General features: G+C 50.7%; 1 protein-coding gene across 4 annotated transcripts in view; it reads left to right on the forward strand.

Annotated features, from left to right (window-relative positions):
- Nucleotides 1-19,397, forward strand: part of BCO1 (beta-carotene oxygenase 1) — a 41,738-nt gene that overhangs the window by 19,422 nt on the left and 2,919 nt on the right. For all 4 annotated transcript variants that reach the window (XM_058709717.1, XM_058709716.1, XM_058709715.1 and 1 more), the window contains 5 exons: nt 1,785-2,005; nt 4,738-4,995; nt 13,093-13,198; nt 16,472-16,566; nt 18,405-18,516. In XM_058709717.1, coding sequence (XP_058565700.1) covers nt 1,785-2,005; nt 4,738-4,995; nt 13,093-13,198; nt 16,472-16,566; nt 18,405-18,516 — 792 coding nt within the window. The remainder of the gene's footprint in view (nt 1-1,784; nt 2,006-4,737; nt 4,996-13,092; nt 13,199-16,471; nt 16,567-18,404; nt 18,517-19,397) is intronic.

Consider the following 19,397-nt stretch of genomic DNA (forward strand, 5'->3'; position numbering starts at 1 on the left):
GGAATGTGGAGCAAAGCCCAGGCCCATTGTGATTGCATGTTCCCGAGGGAGGAGGCTCCTGGCCCTTCTTTGTCCAGGACCCTCCTGGGAACCACACCCAGGAAACCAGGCCCCCGAGGGTGGCTGCACAGGACTCAGGAGACAGGGCAGAACTTACAAGTTTAGGGCAAGTGGCTTCCATGTGTGACCCCTGCTGGTGCCCTCCCTCATAGTCCTGTAGCACCTCCTGAGCTAATTACCAGGCTCCAGGCAGATGGGAGCCCCTAAGGTCAGAAGGCACAATGAGTGTATTCTTGTTAAATGGAACTCCCAGGAATTAAGCCAATAGAGGAATATAGGGCCTAGTCAGAATCCTAGAACGTCAGACCTAGGGGAGGTCTAGGCATTTGAGTTTAACACCTTCTATTTCAAAGGAGGACGATGAGGCCCAGGGGGATCAGGTGACATGCCCACCACCACACAGCTCACAGGAGCCCCCACATCTTGCCAACAGCTCCTCTCTGATCGCCTGCTCCATGCTGGCGGCTTCCCTGGGTTCACGCCCGCCTCCTGCCTCCCAGGCCAGGGTACTTTTCATTTCGGTCTGCTTTGTGCTCCGTTTGTTTTGTGAAGAAAAGAACCACCCCACAACCCCACAGCACCCCTCCCACCAGCCAGCTGTTTATGGTGTGCACAGGTGGCCACAAGAAAGGTGGGGACGCTTGCAGGTAACTCATTATAAATGAGCCCCAGGCCTGGGTGGGGAGACCTTTTGGCCAATGGTGACTCACCCTTGCAGGAGAATAAGAGCTCGCTGGAGCTTGGGCTGTCCCATTATTGCATTCTGTTCTCTCTCTTCACTCTGGGAGTGTTGTTCTCGCTAATAACAGAGGAGGCAGTCAGGCTCAGCGGGGGGCCAGGTCTTCTTGGCTTAACCTTGTGCCTTTGGCCATAATGATGGGCCCATTCCATCGCACCTCAGTTTCCCATCTGTAAAACGGGAACCCTACAGCCTGCTTGGGTCATCAGAAGGTATATAGCAGCCCCACATCACAACAGGTACTTAGTCTCCCAGGTGTTTGGGAATGCACAGTGCCGAAAGAAGTTCATGGAAACCCTACGAAATATGTATCAGATGATGGTCCCCGGCAAAAAGCAAAGTTGAAGCCTGGGAAGCTGCCCTATCCCTCAGGTGCTGTAATAGAAATACAGACCCTCAGGCCCTGGCCCCATCTACTGGGTCAAACTCCACACTTTATCACAATCCCGGATAATCCGTGTGCACGAGAGGCATTGTTGCAGGGTAGGGGCTGACAAGCTTTTTCCGTAGAGGGTCCAAGAGTACATACCTGACGCTGTGCAGCCGTGTGGTCTCTGTCACAACTACTGAACAACGCCGTTGCAGTTCCAAAGCAAGAGCATCCTCAGACCCTGTGAAAGAAGGGGGTGTGGCTGTGTTCCAAAGAAACCTTGATGCTAGAAGCAGGTGGAGGCTGGGCTTAGCCCCCAGGCTGCGCTGCGGGCCGTGGCCCAGAAGCCTAGCTCTGTGGCTCAGTGTTTGCAGATTGTAGCACTGGGTCTTACAGAGCAGGAGAGGCGGGTAGGCCTTGGTGAGAAGCCCTAACCCCCGACCAGAGCCCCTGCGTCAGTCAGACAGCAACCCCTTCATCGGTTTACTTGTTGGCTCTTACCCAAAGGCTCTTCTTAGTGACCAGGTCAGTTTGAAAGGCTCAGCTGCAGGTGATCGTGGCGTTGTCTGGGGGCAGCTAGGCCCCGCACTGCTCCTCAGGCTTACCTTTCTCTAGAGGACGCGAAGGGGAAGAACCCGTTGAAGCACACAGAGGTGTTCGGTTCCATCACCTCCCGCTCGCTCCTCTCCCCGAGCTATTACCACAGCTTCGGAGTCACCGAGAACTACATTGTTTTCCTCGAGCAGCCTTTCAAGCTGGACGTCCTCAAGATATCAACTGCGTACATCCGGGGAGTGAACTGGGCTTCCTGCCTGGCTTTCCACAGGGAGGACCAGGTAAGGCCTGGACAAGACCCCCAGCCCCCACTGGGTCGCCCGAGCCCACAACATCAGCATGGCCAGAGTGGGGTATCCCGGGAAGCAGGCTGAGATGGAGGTTAGCATGCAGGGGGTTTCCAAGGGAGGGAGGAAGTGAGCTACCGGGCAGTCTCCCCGGAAGCATCAGCCACGCTTCCAGAGAGTTCTGAAGCTGGATGGTCCTGCAGAGTGGTCTTGAGTTAGGGCATGAGAGCCAAGTCCCAAGTCACTGAGTCAGTAGAGTGGACTGTCCCTGGGTGAGTGTGTGCCCTTGGGCAAGCCGGCTCTCATCAGCCAGGCGGCCCCTTCAGCCGAGGGCCACTCCTCAGTCCTGACCCATGTCCGGGCTCCTTGCAGCTTCCACTGTCCATGGACAAGGCCCTTTCAGCATCCTGCAGCCACTATACAATGTCAGGGAAGCAGAGCCAGAGATGATTTAGACATCGTAATGATAGAGCGTTCCAACAGTGGTAAACAGAAACAGCTTCCATTCAGGCACATCTGCGTGCTCAAAGCATGGATGTGTGCACACGTGTGTGTCTGCACTTGTGTATATACAGGCCTGTATATATGGATGTCTGCATATGTGTGTACATTTGTATGCTTATGAATATATCTATGCATGGATATGTGTGTGTACTTACTTCCTGTTGAAATAAGTCAACGTTTACTTGTGATAAATATCCAGTAATTCTTAGTGTCCTCTATTCAAACAATAACCAAGTATAGAAAGCAACGTATCAAGCCCCTTCTCCCCCCACTCACGGCCAGTGCCCTCTCCAAAGGGAACCACTACAATGCCCTGACATCCCTCTCCCCTTTCTGCCCATTATGGACGTCTTTATGTACGTATGCAACTATGCATCCTGTTTGCGGCTGGCCACCTCTTTAAAACCTGTCCTTTTCCACGAGGAGAGTGAGGTCCCTCCTCTGCTCAGAGCCTTCTAGTGATTTCCCACCTTCCTCAGAATAAGATCCAAGACTTCACTGACCAGCCTGCAAATCCTCACATGTCTACATCCCAACCACTGGCTTCCTGCTCACCCAGCCTCCCTCTTGGTCCTCCTGCATCTCAAACCAGCCTAACACATTCCTGCCTCAGGGCCTTTGCACCTGGAATATCCTTCCCCAGATCGCTTCCTTCCTCAGAGTCCAGATTCCTGAGGCCTTCCGTGATGAACCAATCTGTAACAGACCCCACTCCAGGCTTTCTCCATCCCCTACCCGGCTTCATTTTTCTCAGTGGTGCTCATTGTCCTTGGCACGTTACTTGACCATTGACTGCTGGCCTTTCCCCCCACTGGAATAGAAGCTCCATGAAGGCAGGGGCTTGCTTTTATTCTCTTTTTACTGAAAAAGTGTCTCCTATGTCACAGACCCTCTCTCTCTATTTTTGGAATGAACAGTGGGCCAAGGGGGCCAGCAGGGAAGCTAGCGGTGGTTGGGTTTTCTCTTCAGCCCCTGGAGATCCAGTGGCCCTCAGAGAATCCCACAGTGGGAAGACCGAGCCCCCAGAGGCAGGGCAGAAAGCCCCGGGAAGGGTTTTAGAATGCATTTAGAAGAGAGCTTTCTGGGGTGCCTGGGGGGCTCAGTCAGTTAAACATCCGACTTCGGCTCAAGTCATGATCTCGTGGTTCGTGGCTTCGAGCCCCACGTCAGGCTCTTTGCTGACGGCTCATAGCCTGGAGCCTGCTCTGGATTCTGTGTCTCCCTCTCTCTCTGTGCCTCCCCTGCTCCTGTTCTGTCTCTCAAAAACAAATAAACATTAAAAAATTTTTTTCAGAAGAGAGCTTTCTTAAAAGCTCCTCTGCCTGACCCCAGGAATTGGGGTCATGGAGAAGAAAAGAGCTAAAATAATTACCTCTGTAGTCACCTGCCCGTTCCAACCCCCCACCCGTAGGCTGTCAAAGCCTTCCTCTTCTGCACTCCCACTTAATGTTCAAAGCTAGATTCTGGGGAAGGAGAGAAAGAGGTGGATACGCTGGGAGGAGGTGACCAGGGAACAGCCTGGAGCAGTCCCGCCCTGCCTTTCGGAAGGAGGGTGGCTGGGCCAAAGCTGCCAGAAGGAAGAACCCCACACATACTTTGGATTAGGCAAGTGGGGCTGCAGATATGGCTAATTACCACCCAGAGTGATACCACCTCCTGACAGCCGGACGCATGTGCAGATACCCGTGGGGGCTCCTTCACCAGAACGGTCTCTCCTGCTGCAGCCCCCAGGGTAAAGGAGGTTGCTGCGACAAGCTGGCAAACCAGGAGGTCGGGAGAGGGGCCCCCGAAGGGCTGGTGTGGTTTTAGGGGATCCAGCTGTGGCTGGAGCCCGGGGAGGGCTAGAGGACTGGCCAGTTCTCCCCAGCTTGGCCATTTGTTGCCAGGGAGCTGGGTAGTTGCCACCCACCTGGAGTCCCAGTCAAGTGAAGGGGGTGGGGGGGGACAGCGCACCCTCGGGGACTCCTCCAGGCAGTCCTCCTGGTGGTGCAGAGGCTCCAGCGGCAAAGCTTCCCTCCGATCCATCTGAACGAGGTGATCACAGACGTGTAACGGCAGGCAGCTCCCGTGTCCTCAGCTTCTGCGTGGCGGAGCTCTGGGACAGGGGACGTTTCGGGGTCACGAGCTAGTGGAGGGCAGGGCCGCATCCCGTCCCGTACCTGATGCCACAGCGCCAGGCCAGCAGAGGGAAGGCTGACCCCTGGATGCGCGTCTTCTTTCAGACTTACATTCACATCATCGACCAAAGGACTGGGAAGCCCGTGCCGACCCAGTTTTACACGGACCCCGTGGTGGTGTTTCATCCCGTCAACGCCTACGAAGAGGACGGCTGCCTTGTGTTTGACATCATCGCCTACGAGGACGGCAGCCTTTATCAGCTCTTCCACTTGGCCAACCTGAACCAGGACTTTGAGGAGAACTCCAGGCTCACCTCCATTCCCACCCTCCGGAGGTTCGCCGTGCCCCTCGATGTGGACAAGGTAATGGGCGGGACGGGGGCCCATTTCATTCCTGGGGCGTCGTGAGCCCAAGTGGGCAGTTACTTTGGCGTCGGCTTGATTGACATTGAAATCCAAAGTGAGCTGTTCTTTTTTTTTTTTATTTATTTTTTTAATGTTTATTTATTTTTGAGACAGAGAGAGACAGAGCATGAATGACGGAGGGTCAGAGAGAGAGGGAGACACAGAATCGGAAGCAGGCTCCAGTCTCTGAGCTGTCAGCACAGAGCCCGACGCGGGGCTCGAACTCACGGACTGTGAGATCATGACCTGAGCCGAAGTCGGCCGCTCAACCAACTGAGCCACCCAGGCGCCCCCAAAGTGAGCTGTTCTTAAAGACAAGACATCTTTTCATTGTTTCTCCAAGAATGATACGTATTTATAGCAGAAGCCTTAGAAAATATAGATTAGGGAGGGTACCTGGGTGGCTCAGTTGGTTAAGTGTCCGGAGCCTGGTTGGGTTTCCCTCTCTCTCTCCCTCTCTCTCTGCCCCTCCCCAACTTGTGCCTGTGTGCGCTCGCTGTCCCCCTCCCTCCCCCCTTCCCCTCCCCTCCATCCCCCCTTCCCTCTCTGCCTTCAAGATAAGTTAAAAAAAAATTAAAATATAGATTAGATAAAAAGGAAACAAACCCACAGACCTACTGTAGATATATTTGTATTCCTCCAAAGTCTCTCGCTAGACAGACATATTGGTACATCTGTTGATGTATCTGTGTATATGTGGCTCTAACACACATACACATGAATATGTCTCTCGATAAAGCAGTTAAAAATTCTGTGTAGGGGCGCCTGGGTGGCGCAGTCGGTTAAGCGTCCGACTTCAGCCAGGTCACGATCTCACACTCCGTGAGTTCGAGCCCCGCGTCAGGCTCTGGGCTGATGGCTCGGAGCCTGGAGCCTGTTTCCAATTCTGTGTCTCCCTCTCTCTCTGCCCCTCCCCCGTTCATGCTCTGTCTCTCTCTGTCCCAAAAATAAAAAATAAAAAATGTTGAAAAAAAAAAAAAAAAAAAAATTCTGTGTAGTATGACTTCTCTAAAATTTAGAAATATATACGTATATTTTATATATTGCTTAATTTTAGAGGAGATCGCAGAATTCTCAATAGACTTATTGAGATAGAATTTCACATAGCATCCACCCGTTTCACTCATTTAAAGTGTACAATTCAGTTGCCTTTAGTATCTTTACAGAGTTGTGTGACCATCACGACGATGGATTTTAAAACATTTTCGCGACCCTGGAAAGGAACCTTGCACCCCTTAACCCACGCCCCTCCCCAGCTCTAGGTAACCACTCATCCCCTTCCTCTCTCTGAGGATCTGCCTGTTGGAGACATGTCATGTACGTGGACCCATGCGCCAGGTGGTCCCCTGCGGCTGGCTGCCCTCCCTCAGCACGGTGTTTCGGAGGTCCGTCTCTGTTGCAGCGTGTGTCAGCCCTTCTTTCCTTTTCACGGAGGATTATGTGCATACTGTTTTGTGTGCGACTGTTTTCACTTACACGTGTATCTAAACATCTCCCCATGACATTAAATAGTCTTCTGCAACATCATTTTAAATATTCGTGTGACGGTCCCAGGCCAGGATTCGTCACTATTCACTCACCTAATGCCCTGCTATTGAATCGTCCGCGTCTTGCATTAAAAATGACCACGAGGCCAGACATTATCTTCAATTAGGGTGATGCTCCCAGAGGCTACAGAGACTTCTGGCTCCAGAACTCACTGACTTCACGACTTAATTAATTTAAATGAAAGCAAATCCAATTCACCTCGATTTTGGTGGCTCCTATTACTAAATGCACTGTATGTGCCGGGTACTTTGCCAGGCGTTTTATTTTCCTTGCCTCACTTAATGAGCAAAACAACCTATGGGAGAGGTCCTCATGTTAGCCTCATTTTACAGATGGAGAAACCGAGGCCCGGAGAGGTTCAGGAACATGCCCCAAGTGGCAGAGCCATGATTGGCACCTGCCTGTCTCTCTGTGCATACTCGTAGCTGGTAAAGGTGCAACTCTCCTGCTCTCCCCAGCAGGCCTAACACCTGGAAAGAGCCCAGACGGGTCCCCCTTTGCAGGCCTGGGAAATGGAAGACACTCCGACAGAAGGCCCAGGGAGCCTCCTCCCACCTCACTGCTGGGCTCCCATCAGTCATTGGGGCCTGCGTGTGCACCCAGGTTTCTCTGGTCCCGGAGTCGGGGTTCTTTCCTGTCTTGTTGGCATTTCCCCATCTGACGTCATTGGTTTATCTCTGTCCCGATTTTCATTTTTATCACCTCAATTTAACCCTTACAAAATCGTGTTTTGTTTAAACCATCTCCCTCTTGAGAGGTAACCCGACACTAGTCACTGGAAAGAGAGCATCGGTCACTGCAATCGGAAGACAAGCCGGGGAGAAGCAGTGGCAATAAAGCAGAGGTCTTACTCTCCGCGGCTTGCCAAGACTTCACCTCTTTGTTAAGAAGAAAGTCCTAAAAGTACTAGGTGTTAAAGAGCTAATGGCACCTGACTCAGACTCTCCTTGACCCGGTCGGAAAGATCGGGAAGAGAAAAAGGAGTGAACTTTCTCCTCACGGGGTTCAGGGCTGTTGAGTGAGTGGCCACATTCCACGAAGTCGTCACATGGGCTCCTGGCCTCTGCGGTCTCCACTCTGGGCAGCCCCGCAGGGCCAAGCAGGGCCAGTCTTGGTGTCCTGGTTCCCGGAAGCAGTGGTGAGAGGTGATGTCACAGAGCACACAGGTGCACATCCCGAGGCCCAGCCCTGCCTCACGCCGACCTCAGCCTGGGGACGAAACCTGGACAGGAAACACTCCCTCCCACTGCCCACACACCGAGGGATTTTATAGCCTTTTATCGTGCTTCAAAAATGATTTGCTTCCTTGGAACCAAGCTAAGAAGTTCAGCATGTAGATTTTGAAAAGCCACCGTGTGAACCATCTACTGCTTTGAAACCAGCAAAGAAGAGTGAGCCCTGGGAAGGGTAGCTCTGGCCACGCTTTTTAATTGCTGTTTATTGTCCCTTAAAAAGGCTCCTTGCTTCACTTTCAAGTTGCCCTGCCTGCGTATTGAAATCGGGAAGTTGAGCACATGCCCATGGCCGACATGTCCCGGTCTGGCAGCTCCAATTCCGTTCTACCCAAAGGCTTATTAGGACGGACCGAAGGAGATACCACCTGCCTCTGGCACCCTTCAGTCTGGGGCCATTGCTCATGGCTGTCCCCCTGCCTGAAACCCTGTCCTACTCGGATCAGGCCTCCGCTCCTGACTTGGCTGCAGGTTGGACTCACCTGGGGGTTCTGAGACCACACCTGGGCAGACCCCGGTGTAGACCAGTGAAGGCAGAACCTCTGGGTGGAGGTGGAGGACCTGGAGCGGTGGGGGGCGGGGGGGTGGGTCTCAGCCCACAGAGGCTTTCAATTTGCAACCAGGGAGAACCAACCTCAGTCTGGCAAATTCCTGTTGGCCCTACAGGTGTCAGGGTCATTGCTCCCCTCAGAGGACCTCGTTCGTGCCAATGGCACTTGCAGCTCCTGCTGAACCCTTGTCCCCGGCAAGGGAGCTTGTTCAGTCACCGGACCCGTGAAGCTCTGAGAGCCAGAGCCCGTCCTCCTGTCAGCTGATTGTCCCACGCCCGTCACAGGGCCTGGCCCTTGGAGGGTCCTCGTTAAGCTTTTAACCACTCGAACTCAATGAACGCGTGACGTGCGGATGAGAAATGAGTGGGTCTCTGAAAGGACGCGGGTCTGTCTTTAACATTGGGAACATTTCCCGAGTGGCAAGTGCTCTCCACAGAGAATGGGCAAGAGTGAAGTATACTTAAAAGTCTGGGATGTCCTGGCTGCCCCAGATTCTCTTGCGTTTGGGCCAGCTGGGGTCAGAGGAAGGTGGGGCCCCTTGGCACGGTGGCCTGTTTTTGTAGGGCGGTGCAGGGGTTGTCCCAGGCGGGGCCGGGCTGGGAGGGGCGTGGGCGCGTACAGACAGCTCCGTGGCCGCCCTGCGCGTCCGGCGGGGCTCCGGGGGGCTGCCTCCAGGGGGGTTCGTGAGCACTAGCCTTCCCTTTCGGCAGCTATCCTTGCGTAAGCCGCCACCGTGGGAGGAGGCGTTGTGAACCTACGAGGGGTGGCTTCCACTCCTGGCTCAGTAGTTTGGTTTTTTGTCTTGATCCTAAATGTGAAAACAAAGACCCCCCCCCCCCGCCCCCATACCTCAAAAGCTGCCATTTATTGAGAGCTCATTATCTGCCGGGACCTGTGTTAGATGTCGTTTTTGCTTTTAAACCCCGGCAAGAGGGGCCCCTGCTCTGGCCTGGGCATTGGGGGGCCCTAATCCAGACTTTCTCTGGCAGTGTCCCTCCTTCACAGAGTCGGGGGTTCTTCGGGCCAAGGGGCCATGCCCACCCAGCCAGGTGCCTTCCCCTTCCCCAGCCACGAACCAGCTACCTGGGATCCGTGAATTCCCTCCCCCAAAAGCCCCAACACTGCTTCCAGCACCTGCCTCTGGTGTACAGGCCTCAGACCCACAAGGTGGCCAGAATTTGGCTCTTGGCTTCGGTCGTGCCGGCTGGGGCTTCTGTGCAGTGGGAAGAAAGGGGGACAAGGACAAAGAACCTGGGCCCAGAGGCTGGCCCTTGTCTGCCACCCTATTCTGACTCAGAACTGAAGGAGTCCTAGAATTCCAAATTCACACATCCTTCCAGACCAGCACTATATGCAAAAGAGTCCACTGCGGCTATGACACATTCTCTATCTGAGGCAGTAGCCACGAGACACGTGTGCCATTGAAATGTGCCTTGTGCAGCTGAGGAAGAAGATGTGTAATTGTTCTTAAGTGTAAGTAAAATGTAAATAGCCACATGTGGTTAGCGGTTTGCCCTCTCGGACAGCGCACTTCTGCGTTATGAAGGTCTGTGTATCGAGGAGGGGGAGAAAATGGTATTTCATGTAACAATTTGCTCAAGGCATTTAGACATAGGGTACGTGGGTCTCCACTCTACTTCTTGGTCCTGAAAATTTGTGGAACTAAATGCTTTGCAAGCCTCTCATCTAATCAGTAGGACGCCCCTCTGAGTTGCTTGTTATCCCCATGACTACGGATGAGAGAGAAAGTAACTTGCCCAACTTGCAGAAATATCCGTGGGATTTTGAGCTGGGATTTGAATGCGTGTCTCTGTGGTTCCAAGTTACTAACTACAATGTGCCTGGCCCTGGCCCAGGTGTTTTCATCACCATTGTTTAATTGTAACTACAGTCTTCAGCTGCAGGTCAAAGCAACCTCACTTGTGCTCACCACCCGTTCAAAAAGTTACAAATCGCCCCCATATTTTACAAACTACGGAACAGCCTCAGGGAGGCCTGGGGGCTGAGGGTGGGGGGGAGGCTCCTCAAGTTCACACAGAAAGCCAGAGAGCCAGATTTCACACACAGGGCTTCTGAACCCCAAAGCCAGTGTTTCGGGGAATTACCGAGATGGCTGCTTCGCACAGAGTTGCCTCGAGTTGGGGGATTTCAAAACAAACCTGTAGGATTTTGTTGAATTTTGGCTGGAAAGCTATTTCTTCCCAAAGCTGAGCACGCCGGCCACAAAAAGCAGCTGAGTCACGTTGGTGACTGCTATGTGGAAAAATTCAGTTTATCCCTCAACCAGTCTGACCAGTTTCAGGCCAGAATTATAAGTCTCTGCAGACCGACTCCCCGAGACACAAGCCCAGGGCATGCACAACAGGCCTGTTGCTGTCGGGTGACTACAAGGCACCAGGCAGAGCCTCTGCCGATTTGTGGCTCGATGCAGGAGGAGGCATTCCAGAACTTCAGTTTACAAGACAGCACCGAGGTGCCGGGTGCCAGGCGGGACTTTTTCACGCATTTCATCTCCTTGAATTCCTGCAGCCACCCTGTGAAGCACATGTTTTGCACCTTGACAGTGGAAGGAAAAGCTTACTGAGTTATGCATCCACTCCGTTCATCCAGCAGTTCCTTCCTGGGAGCTGTGCCTTGGCGACATTGCAGATTGAGTGGTCAAGGGAGGGGATGTTTTGAGCAGAGACCTGCAGGATGGGAAGGGACTGGCCTCAGGGCCTTTGTACCTGCTTTGCCCTACTGCCTGCAGTGCTCTTGCTTTGGAGCGAAAGACTTGCAGTGTGAAGGGCCCAAACTCTTCTTCCCTCTGTGGCCTTGGACAAATCACCTTCCTTCTCCGGGCCTGCTTCCTCTTCTGTAAGTTGAGGGGTTGAACTAAGCAAATCTCAAAGGGCCCCTGCAGCCCGGCTGCTATAGGATGCAGTACCTTAGCATCCCCTTCCCGGCAAAAAGCTGCTATCCCTCAGACAGGTTTCATTTAATTATAAAATCCCATCTTGGAAAATTTGGGAAGTAGAGAAAAGTTTAAATGAGGAGAAGTCAGCCATAACAATAACTCTCGCCCTGTAAACTCCGTGACGGCAGGGACTGCGTCTTGCTTCTCCTCCATCGTCTTACCTGCGCTTGCCCCCAGTGGTATAGTGAGTAATATAATAACAACAATGGTAATAATAAAACAATGATGGTGTTATCAGCTTGCAACTAGCATTTATTTAGCCCTGACTGTTAACCAGACCCTCCTGTAAACCGTTTTCAGGGATTATTTTATTCAACCTGCACAATAACTTAGAGACACATATACACTCTTTATATACACTCTTTACACATATACACATCTGCTGTACCTCACTATAAAGATGAGGCAGCGGCTTCCCAGGTACTAAGTAACTTGCTCAAGGCCCCGTAGCTCCTACGTAGGGAAACGGGGGGTAGTAGAAGCTCAATAAAGAATCGATTGTTTTCAATCCCTCTCCTGGATTACAACCACGACGGGTAAGACCCTAAACAAAGTCCGATTGTAAGTTGAGACCAAGGAATGTCCTTGGTCGATCTTTGACTCCCAAGTAATGATGATTGCCTGTTTGTTTTCATTTCAGCAGTGGTTTTCATAGGAGAAAGTCCTGAAAATACAGGGAAGTGTAGAAAAAGGAAGTCCCCATAATTCCACTGCCTGCTGTCTTGTTAGTAGTTGGTGTATTCCCCCAGGCTCTTTTCAGTGTCATTTTTTTTTGACCTGATTGAGCTCAGGCTGCGTATACAATTTACTCTGCTGCGGTTCTCAGTACTCTCTCATGAGCATTTCCCATGTTATTATGAACTCTTTATAAACATCCTTTTAATGACTGATGCAGCCTTGTACAGGTGAATCACCTAGTATTTAAAAAGTGAGAACCTACCAGCACATTAGTTTTGCCTGTGAAAGATAATGTAGCCCAGAGTAGTAGAAAAGAGCCAGGAGTTTAGGGACGCTCACCCCACCACCTACCAGCTACACCCTCTCAGAGAATGAGAATAATACTGGTAATACAGGGGCGCCTGGGTGGCTCAGTCGGTTAAGCGTCAAACTCTTGATGTGAGCTCAGGTCACGATCCCATGGGTCCATGAGATCCAGCCCCATGCTGGGCTCTGTGCTGACATTGTGGATCCTGCTTGGGATTCTTTCTTTCCCTCTCTCTCTGCTCTTCCCCATTGTGGATGTGTGTTCACTCTCCCTCCTTCCCCCCCCCTCTCAAAATATACATTAAAAAAAAAAAGAATACCAATAATATAATAGCTGCTTCCTGTGGTTTACATGAGGCCAGAAGATGACATCCTCTAGGGGCACCTGGCTAGCTCAGTTGGCTGAGCAACTTCAGCCCAGGTCATGATCTCGTGGTTCACAAGTTTGAGCCCTGCATCGGGCTCTGTGCTGACAGCTCAGAGCCTGGAGCCTGCTTCGGATTCTGTGTCTCCCCCTCTCTCTGCCCCTCCCCAGCTTGCGTGCTCTCTCACGCTCTCAAAAATAATTAAAAACATAAAAAAATTTTTTTTGAAAGATGACATCCTCTAAAGCACTTTTTTTTAATGCTATGAGTTTATTTATTTACTATGAGAGAGACAAGGAGGATGAGAGAAAATCCCAAGCAGGCTCCCCTAAACCACTTTGTTAAACGTACACGGTATAGCACTTGTTTGCTCTGGGTAACAAGTGGTCGATTTTTTTCTTGAAAACTGATTCTTTCAGAATGCAGAAGTGGGATCAAATGTAGCCAAACTGGCATCCACAACGGCAAGAGCCCTGAAGGAAAAAGACGACCGAGTGTACTGCCAGCCGGAGCTGCTTTATGAAGGTAAAATGCCTCCCTTCCGGATGCTCAGGGAAGGAGCAGGACCTCAGGAATCCCCCGAGGCCTCTCAGTACCTCCTTCTGATGCAGAAGAGCTGTGCATGGACACGGGGCAAACGGAAAGGCTCTTGGGGCGCCCCGGTAGAAAGCATCTGGGGACAGTTCTCTTTCACGTATCTTCAAACGCCTCCCAGGAGGGCACTGGGAGTGGGGGTGCTCATTGGATGATTTCACAGCTGGCCTCTGTAGATGCTCCAATTTGTCAAAGGCTGACTTACTGAAGATGGACAGCTTGTTTGCATTTCTACTTGTACCCCTTGAAAATACCCTGCGGGACAGGGGCCATCAGCCCATTTTATGGAGGAGAAAATGGCTCAGAGAGGCTGGGCTCGACACAGCGTGTAAACCCTTCCCATAAAAGTCGTACCCGTAAGGGCAGGTCTTCTCAACCTGGGCACCCCTGACAATGGGGGCTGGGTCATTCTCTGTGCCGGGGGCCATCCTGGGTGCCAGGATGTAGAGCGGCATCCCTGGCCTTGACCCACCAGATGCCTGTAGCACCTGCAGCCTGAATTGGCGCGACCAAAAACATGTCCAGACATTGCCAACGTCCCTGGGGGCACCATCACCCTGACTGAGAACCGCTGCCCTAGGAGCCTATGAGGCAGGGACCGTGTTCCTGTGCTCAGTGTATCACCAGCACGTGACAAAAGCGTGACTTAGAGGGGGAGGTCTGTGCTCAACACGGGCAAGGAACGAGGGTGCTAGACGGTGGCAGGGCGCGGTTCTGCCTTGCTCTCCACGTCAGCTGCCCCCTACCAGGTTCAGGCATCTGGAGGGACACCGTCCTGGGGACTTTGTTAGGATGACTCCAGCTTTGCCCATAAGAACCCCTGCTGTAAACGGCATCTTATGGATGCTTGAACAGGCTCTGTGTGGGGCCCCCACCGCTGGGAGTCATCTTTAGAAGTGAATGTATAGATCTTGGTCCCAATTCTTTTTTTTTTTAATTTTTTTTTTTCCAACGTTTTTTATTTATTTTTGGGACAGAGAGAGACAGAGCATGAACGGGGGAGGGGCAGAGAGAGAGGGAGACACAGAATCGGAAACAGGCTCCAGGCTCCGAGCCATCGGCCCAGAGCCCGACGCGGGGCTCGAACTCACGGACCGCGAGATCGTGACCTGGCTGAAGTCGGACGCTTAACCGACTGTGCCACCCAGGCGCCCCTCTTGGTCCCAATTCTTAAGGCATTAACCCCCATCTCTGCTTACCCGCCACATGGCATGGGCAGACGGAGGCTTAAAACGTTCTGTGTCTTTCTGCATCTGAGAAGAGAATGCTTGCTTATTGTGGCAAACTTGGGCAATGCTGAGAAGCATGGCAATAGACAGCTCCCTCGTAATCCCTCCGTCCATGGCAACCCTTTGGAAATCCCCATTGTCTTTCTGTCGGGTGTGGGTTCCTTGGCATATGCCAGCCCTCTTCTAGGGCTCCCCAGACATCGCCTCATCTCACCCCGACAGTCTCATCCTGTTGTCCTTGACGTTACATGAGTTCGCGTCCGTGAAGCGCTTCACCGAGAACCTGGCCCCTAGTGAGAGTCCAGCACAAAGTAGAAGTTACCAGAACAATCCTGGGAGGCAGGTGTTGGCACGTGTTATTCTTGTTTTAGAGCTGAGGGTGGCAAAGGTGAGGATAATTCAGTAACCTGCCCACAGATAGGCAGCAGAGTCAGGATCTGAACCCAGGTCTCTCAGACTCCAAAGCCCTTACCCTCTGGATCTATAGTTTTACAAAAGGCATACCATACCATCCAGGATATTTAGAAGTGGCTTCTTCCGTTTAATGGATATAGCCTGAGAACTTCCCTACATCCTGAAGATTCTTCAAGAGCGTGGCTTCAATAGCCTCACGGAATTCGCAGGGATGAATCATATTTTACATAACCAAGTCATTTACAGGGTGGAGATTGGGGGGGGCGGGGTGCGATCCTAGACCAGGTTTGAGGCCCAGGAGCACCACAGGAAGTCTGGGGCCAACTGTGGGCATCTTTTTCTGATTTCTGTATGTGGGTGGTCCCTCTTCACATTCACCAGGACATCTCTTGGAACTCTTCCCACTACTTGCCTGTGGGACTGGACATCTTCCCACCTCTCCCAGCCATGCAGGGGCACGAGAGCCTGATAACTGAAGCTCCCCGCCTGCTTCCTCTTTTCCCAGACATTATATTTTCACCAGCAGTTGGCTCCAGCTGCCTGGAATATTTCATACAAAGGGGACTTTTATCCCAGCACTTAAAGTTAGAGATTCAAGGGCTCCTGGTGGCTCAGTCGGTTAAGTGACTTCAGCTCAGGTCATGATCTCATGGTTCGTGGGTTCGAGCCCTGCATCAGGCTCTATGCTGACAGCTCAGAGCATGGAGCCTGTTTTGGATTCTGTGTCTCCTTCTCTCTGCCCCTCCCCTGCTTACACTCTGTCTGTCTGTCTCTTCCTCTCATAAATAAACATTAAACTTAGAGATTCAACCTGACACACCAGACATGTATGTATGCATGTACATCGACAAAATTTTCAGGTCTTTTTGATTACAAAAGTAATAGGTACAACAAAAATTTCATGAAACATGAAACCCATAGGTATACACTATGAAACATAAACTACAAGGAAGTTCTAACCCCAGCAATGCTTCTGAACCTTTTCTCTTCTTTTGTAACATAGTGGAGATAATTCTATAACCAGCCTTTTACACTTTATCTTATGATATGGACACTTTCCTGTATTATTAAAATTCTTTATAAACATTAGTTTTATGTATGTTATTACGTGAATTCACCAGATTTGTTTGACTATTCCCCATTGAGACTCCTTTCCACGGTTTCAGGGGTTTTTCTTTTTGGTCTACACCCCCACACATGTGCATGCACACGAGTATTTTTTTTTTTTTTTGAAGAGCTTTAAAAAAAATTGCAGTGGCCTCTGATTTTAATCATGCAATTCTCTCTGATTTCTATCTTGGATAATTAAAGATGCTTACACACTTAAAAAACTAGGTCTGTCTTACCTTGCTCCGGAACCTTCTAATAGAGCCAGAGTAATTATCAGAGGTTCCCTCCCCCTGCTCTGCTACCAACCTTGATCTAATCCAGGGCCTGAAGCAAGTTCAGGGATCCTGGATAGGGAGCCATTTTTGTGGAAAGGATGCCCAGCCTGGCATGAAGGGTAGATGTTCCCAGCCCGCGGTGATGGGGACTTCATCAGCCGTGTCCTTCTCTCCAGGCTTAGAGCTGCCTCGGATCAATTATGCTCCCAACGGGAAGCCCTACCGCTATGTGTTTGCGGCCGAAGTTCACTGGAGTCCCATCCCAACCAAGGTACCAATCCCCGTGTGATTTGGGCTGGTGCTCCCGACAATGATCGTGTCCACCTGCAAAGCTGAACTCTAGGATCTCAGACTGGGTGACCTTGATCAGAAAAGGGAGGTCTTTTTGGGGACAGAGGGCAGATCAGAGAGTGAGGTCAGGGGGACAAAATACAGGGAAAGCAATGATAGGCCAGCCAAGGGAGGGAGCCATACCTGAGGGGCTGAAGCTCAGGAAGGAGGTCACGGCTATGGTTCATCCATTGATTTCTTTATTTAGCATGTTTATTGAGCACCAACCATGTGCTACACCGTGCAGGCACTGAGGATAAGGAAGTGAACAGGGGGATCCCAGCCTCTGCCTTCAAGGAACTCACCCTCTCGAGCAGAGGGCTGAAACTCGGAGCATTTATTTTGTTTTTTAAACTACGATTTGTTGAACAATTACTGTATCCCAGGGACTATACTCAGTGTTATACACGCGTCACTTGTCTTTAACATCTTCATTTTTTAATAATAAAATGGAATACCTTTTTTAAAAAATGCAAACACTGCAAAAATGTACAGAGCAAACAATTAAGGTTCACACACACACACCCCTAGCCACTCCCCACTTGTCCCACACCCTGAGGGGAAACAGGTCTGTTACGGATTAAGAGAAGTCCAGGGACTTGCACTTTTTTTTTTTTTACGTTTATTCAGTTTTTGAGAGACAGAGAGAGACAGGGAATGAACAGGGGGAGACAGAGAGGGAGACACACAATCTGAAGCAGGCTCCAGGCTCTGAGCTGTCAGCACAGAGCCCAACACGGGGCTCAAACTCGCAAACTGCGAGATCATGACCTGAGCTGAAGTTGGAGGCTTAACTGACCAAGCCACCCAGGCGCCCCTCAAACTTCAGTGTTGGTGTTTTTTTTTCATATTTTATTTTATTTTATTTTATTTTATTTTATTTTATTTTATTTTATTTTATTTTATTTTTTAAGTAAAAGTTATTACTATTTTTTAAAAATTTACATCCAGGTTAGCATATAGTGCAACAATGATTTCAGGAGTAGATTCCCTAATGCCCCTTACCCATTTAGCCCATCCCCCCATCACAATCCCTTCAGGAACCCTCTGTTTGTTCTCCATATTTAAGAGTCTCTTATGTTTTGTCTCTCCCTGTTTTTATATTATTTTTGCTTCCCTTCCCTTGTGTTCATCTGTTCTGTGCCTTAAAGTCCCCATATCAGTGAAGTCATATGATATTTGTCTTTCTCCGACTAATTTCGCTTAGCATAATACCCTCTAGTTCCATCCACATAGTTGCAAATGGCAAGATTTCATTCCTTTTGATTGCCAAGTAATACTCCAGTGTGTGTGTGTGTGTGTGTGTGTGTGTGTGTGTGTGTGTGTGTGTGTATACCACATCTTCTTTATCCATTCATCCATCAGTGGACATTTGGGCTCTTTCCATACTTTGGCTATTGTTGATTAGGGACTTGCACTTTTAAAACAACGAAAGGATAGTATTATCCTTTAAATGTTTGCATTGAGTTCCCTAGTTTATTTAACACACACAAAAGTCGCAATGTAGTGTCAAACACCAGATAAATTTAGGATTTTTATTTTTAAAAGAATTCAGTGCATAGTGTTAGCTATGGTTTGGCAGGAGGATCTCTGCTTACAGGTGGAGGAGGAAGCTAGCCGCTTTCGTGTCCGCTGTGATACGGACCCCAGGTAGATGTCATTTGTAGCCTGCACTCGAGGGGCTTAATCCTCTCTGTGGGAATTGTTGCTGTGTGTTTTCAGGGGAAGACCATGCTCCCTAATAATTTGCTCACATGTCTCTCCTCTTTGGGTGTACAGATCCTGAAATATGACGTTCTCACAAAGTCATCCTTAAAATGGGGACAGGAGCACTGCTGGCCAGCAGAACCCCTGTTTGTCCCCATGCCGGGTGCCAAGGACAAGGATGACGGTAAGACTCCAGGAAGGGGAGCCCGCTTGCTGCATTCTGCTTGTGATCACCCCTCAGTCAGAGACGTCATGTGGAGGCAGTGACCCTCCCTCCGCATCCCCCACATCACACTGCCAGTGCAGCCAGGCTTCGAAGCCCCCGGGTCCTTCTGAGTCCAAAGCTGTGAGTTAGGGAGTCCCTCTAAACACCCTCGCTGCTGACACCAACTGCAAGTTCAGGGGTCCCCCAGTCCCTGGGTTTCGATAGAAGGATTCACAGAACACACTGAAAACTGTTAGGGTTGTGGTTTGTCACAGTGAAAGGATGCAGATTGAAAGAAAAGAGGCTCATGGGACAGAATCCAGGAGATTTCTATTCATGGAGTGTCTGGTTGTCCCAGGAGGTCATGGCCCACCCCAGCTCCAACAGTATCTATGGAATATCACTGACCGAGGCAACTCACCCAAGCCTTGGGGTCAGAGCTTTTTAGGTGCCTGGTCGTGTACACATGGGTGGTTGGCTGTGTGGTTGATCCTTAGCCTTCAGCCTCTCTGGAGGTCAAGATGACGTCCAAATTGCTTTGCTAGGATAGATCATCAGACTGGCCCCAGGTAAATAAAGATATTCTTAGGAGGCAGGACATTACAGGGGCTTAGAGGTCACCTCCCAAGAGGAAAGGTCAGACCTCCCTTTGAGGGACATTAAATTGTTTACTACACAAGGCCCACTTCCTTTCCACTTGAGAATTCATTGCAGTGGCTGGGACACAATTCTTAACCATCTCTAAGCGTGTACCCTTTGTTTGGAGCACCGGTAAATGCACACTTGTGGCCCACCTCTCTTTTGTAGATTTCCACATGACCAAATGGTCTTTTCCCTCCTTGATTCGGTCTTTGCCCAAG

Source organism: Neofelis nebulosa, chromosome 17 (genome assembly GCF_028018385.1).
Source record: "Neofelis nebulosa isolate mNeoNeb1 chromosome 17, mNeoNeb1.pri, whole genome shotgun sequence".
Lineage (NCBI taxonomy): Eukaryota > Metazoa > Chordata > Mammalia > Carnivora > Felidae > Neofelis > Neofelis nebulosa.